Here is a 4242-nt window from a genome sequence, read left to right as displayed (position 1 = left end):
CTGGATGCCTGGGTTGTCTCCAGCTCTGGGGGGAGAGCTGGGGGCCTGGATGCATGGATTCTACCCCAGGATCTTGAGTCTTCATTAGGATCCCTGAATCTGTTATGCAAATGATGGCCAATTCCATAAAGAGCACTCGTTTACATACCATAAGTGATTGGCCCATCTCCTTTCTAGCCCTTTCTGAAACAAGGTCCTCCACCCACTGTAAAGATGTGGCCAGAGCAGCTCAGCCTAGAGTGCCCCTCTGGCCCCCCATGCCCTGTCCCATGGCTTGCACTCTATGATTGGACCCCTGGAGGCCCAGGCTAGAGCAGCACCAGTGTCCTAGCTGCTCGAGCCATGATCTTCCCTGTCTGTGATCCTTGGAAGGACTCTGATCCATGGAAAAGCAGGGATCATAGACTCTACAAGAGGGTCTCTACGGTCTCTGGGAAGACTATGATCCTGAAGAGGGGTGGGGGGTAGACATTCTACCAGTGGGTCTCTATGACCCAGCAGAGTCCTCCAAGACCTCAGCCATAGAGATGGAGATCCAGAGTGTCCTCTCAATGGATTTGGGGGGAGTCCTCACCCTTACTTGCCTCTCTCTGTCCTCTCAGGGCTGTGATGGGACCAGAAGACCCAACTGCCCCTAGGCTCACCTGGATGCCTGGGTTCCCTCCTGGAGGGGGCACCGGGACATGATGTTCAATGTGACCCCGCTGAGGGGGGGAGAAAAAAATACAGAGGTGCAATCCAGAGGCAACAGAAGCTTAATGCCAGGATGTGGCCGACTCCGGAGTGGGCACTGAGGCTGGGTTTAACAGGACCACCCACTGTGGCTGGCTCTGGGGTGGGCTCTATCTGACCCCCCCCCCGCCACTGCAGTCACACTTGGGTCCAGCACAAATCAAGTTTTATTTCACTTTCCCTGGGACTTAGAACAAACCTACCCCCCTTCCCCCCAGGGGCAGGAGGGGGGGGTACTCATCTCCCCCCACAGGGTTAGACACCCATGCCCCCCCAGCAAACAGCAGGTTTCTGAGACTAGTAGACCCCCGCCCCCAGCAATTAAAACAGCCTTAAAAATTAATATACATATAAACAAGGGGGAGGAGCTTAGATAGGGTAATACCCACGGGGGTGCAGGGGGTCCCATCACAGTTCATAGCCCCCCACCCCCAGGGTCCTGATGGGGGGTAGAAGCAGAGGACCCCCCCTTTACAGCAGTAAGACAAGTGGGGACAACCGGTAAGCCTCATAGAGCATGGACGGACGTTTGAGTCTGACCACCCCCCCCCCCGCAAAGGGGGGGGGGGAGGGGCCGGGGGGGCGGTTGGGCCTGACCCCCCCCCCCCCCAGCAAGAGTGGGGGGAAGAGGCCGGACCCCCCCAGGTGGGCGGAGCTAGAAAACCTCTTCCTCGTCATCCTTCATCCCCTTAAGCCGGAGGCGGGCAAAGTCCTCGAAGACTATGTCGTCATCGGTGCCCATGCTGCGGGGAAGCAGGGGTTAACAGAGGGGTTCCCCCCAATGCAACTGGCTCTGGAGTGGGCACCAGGTATAACAGGACCCCCTGATGCAGCTGGCTCTGGGATGGGCATACCAGGGCTTGCAGATGCAGCCACCTGTGAGGTGGAGCTGGTCTCTATAACACCCCCTAGGCTAAAGGTCAGAGGGTAATCTGGACCCTGGGGTCCTGGGGACAGAGGGTCCTTACTTGGGCTCAAACTCAATGAGGTTGGCGTCCACCGGTGTGTCCGTCTTGGGGGCAACTGTGGGGAGTAGAGACATGGGGAGGGGGTTAGGTGATGGGGAACAGGCTGTCCCCTCCTCCAAGAGCCAAGGGTTTTCCCCACCTCGTAGCGCAGCTACCTATAGGGTGGGGTCTCCTGGGGCTGAGTGTAACAGCTCAGATGTGGCTGGTTCTGGTACGTTGGGGGTCAGGGACCACATAGAACAGGGGTCAGTCGTGCAGCTAGCTCTGGGGTGTCAGGGGCTGGGTCTAAGGGATCTCAGATACACAGTGCCCCAGAGTCAGCTGCATCAGGGGTTGGGTATAACAGAGCTGAGATGCAGCCACCTCAGGGGTTCGTAGATATGGGTGGAATATAACAGGGATTGGAGATGCAGCCAGCTGGGGGGAGGGGGGGAGCAACATGTCGGGGGCTAGGTAGAACAGACCTGAGATGCAGCTGGTTCTGGGGTGGCTGTATTGGAGGCCAGGTATATGGTTCAGAGATGCAGCTGACTCTGGGATGGAAGGGGGGGGGCGGCCAGGAGCTAAACAGGGCTCAGAGATGCCACCACCTTTGGGACAGGTCATCAGGTCCTGGCAATACAACCCCCCACCTCTCCCCGCACCCTGGGTCCTCTCACCTGAGACGGGCCGCAGGGGGGCGTTCTGCTCCAGGGGCTTGGGGTGCATCAGGACAAAGGGCAGCTCCACGGAGACGTCCCTGGGGGCAGGAGAGGGGTGGTGATGGGGGTGGGAGGGGCAGGAAGGGTTGTGGGGGCAGGGGGCAAATTGTACGTACCCACCCCGGGAGACCACCAGCTTGACCTTGACGCGGTAGGACACCAGGATGCCGAGGACCTCTTTGTTGGCCCCCTCCCGGACGCTGGAAACCAGAGCTGCGGTGAGAGGTGGCTGGCTCTGGGATGGTACACTGGGTAGCTGGGTATAACAGGGTCTCTGATGCAGCTAGCTCTGGGGTGGGTGTCAGGGCTGGGTATAACAGGTCCCCCTTGATGCAGCTGGCTCTGGGGTGGATCTAAAAGGTTCTTCCCTGCATGATGCAGCAGGCTCTGGGGTGGGCACCAGGGGCTGGGTAGAACACATCCTCCTGATGCAGCTGGCTGCGAGTCTAATGGTTCCCCGCTGTAGCTGGCTCTGGGGTGGGTACTGGTGGACGGGTATAACAAGTCCCTGCTGCATCTGGCTCTGAGGGAGTGCCAGGCCAGGTATAATGGGTCCCTTGCTGCAGCCAGCTCTGGGTTGGGCACCAGGGGGTGAGTATGTAATTATAGGGGCCCCAGTGCTGCTGGATCTGGGGTGGGCAGCACTGAGTATAGCAAGTCCCTGCTGTGGCTGGCTCAGGTGGGCACTGCAGATGGGTAGGACACAGCTCCCCAATGCAGCTGATTCTGGGGTGGAGCTGGCAGCCAAGTATAAAATGAATGCAGCTGGCTCAGGTAGGTGTCACAGGTCCCCGATGCAGCTGGCTCTGGGAATAGGTATAACACAGCTTCCTGATGCAGCTGGTTCTGGGGTGGAGCCAGCAGCCAGGTACAACAACGATGCCACTGGTTGTGGAGTGGGTCTAAGGCAGGCGTGGGAAAAATATGGTCCGGGGCCAGATCCAGCCCACCAGACCATTCTATCCGGCCCATGGGGTCCCTAAAAAATTTAGAAAATTAATATTTATTTGCTCCTAGCTGCCTGTCAAAGATGACAGGAACCAGGGGCAGTAGGGCCCAGCAGCAAGGCCTGCCCAGCCCTACCCCCCCAACCAGAAACCCCTGCCTAGCAGGGGCTTCTGGCCTGGGACCATGAGGCTGTTCCTGCTTCCCTGTGCTGGAGAGGGAAATGCAGCCCTCAACAGCTTGCCAAAACTCAGTAAGTGGCCCTCTACCCAAAATAACTGCCCACCCCTGGAAGGGGTCCCTGCTGCAGCTGGCTCTGGGGTGGGCACAGGGCATAACAGGCTCACATGGTGCTGGAGGCGAGGTTGGTGTCCTCGTGCTTGAGCTTCCCATCCAGCGCCAGCCCACGCTTCTCCCGGTTGGCGCTGAGCAGCGGCGTCAGGGTGTAAACCTTGCAGAAGGTCGAGCTCGGGGCCACCTGGTCCCTGGGGGGAGGTGGGGGGCGGGGGCTGAGACCCTCCCCTGCCCCACCCCCCCAGCTCTAGAGGACTGGGGCACTACTGCCTCATGCTCCTCTGCACCCTACCTCCCTCCCAGCCAAGCCTGCCCCCACTATGCTACCTGTAGTGCTCCATTCTCCTGGACCCCCACACACCAGGGAACAGCCCCTAGGGGACCCCCACCCAGAATCCTCCATTTCCCACCCCCCAGAGCCTACCCGTAATCCTCCATTCCTCAGCCCCCACCCCTAAGCCTGGAAGACCCCCCTGCCCCAATAGCACAATGCCACAGACCCCCAAACCCCTTCTTTAAGGGACCCCCAACCTGCTCCCCTTACCCATAATACCCCACACTCCAGCCCGCCCCTGTCAGAGATCCCCTTATGGGGGGTCCTC

At 59.5% G+C, this 4242-nt stretch overlaps 1 protein-coding gene across 3 annotated transcripts in view; it reads right to left on the bottom strand.

The window, feature by feature from the left end:
- Positions 1-881: 881 nt before the first annotated feature.
- The window catches only part of ARRB2 (arrestin beta 2), a 4298-nt gene continuing 937 nt past the window's right edge, over positions 882-4242 (bottom strand). Inside the window, exons 5-10 of one of the 3 annotated variants that reach the window (XM_025211108.1) lie at positions 3694-3831; positions 2518-2601; positions 2360-2439; positions 1701-1755; positions 1333-1475; positions 882-1274 (exon numbers count right to left, since the gene is read on the bottom strand). In XM_025211108.1, coding sequence (XP_025066893.1) covers positions 1388-1475; positions 1701-1755; positions 2360-2439; positions 2518-2601; positions 3694-3831 — 445 coding nt within the window. In that variant the 3' untranslated portion in view covers positions 882-1274; positions 1333-1387. The other 2 variants (XM_025211110.1, XM_025211109.1) reach the window with 2 other exon arrangements.

This window comes from Alligator sinensis, unplaced genomic scaffold, assembly GCF_000455745.1.
Source record: "Alligator sinensis unplaced genomic scaffold, ASM45574v1 scaffold553_1, whole genome shotgun sequence".
In the NCBI taxonomy this organism is placed as follows: Eukaryota; Metazoa; Chordata; order Crocodylia; family Alligatoridae; genus Alligator; species Alligator sinensis.
Note: the sequence above shows the minus strand (reverse complement) of the source record. Positions and strands in the feature narration are given on the sequence as shown.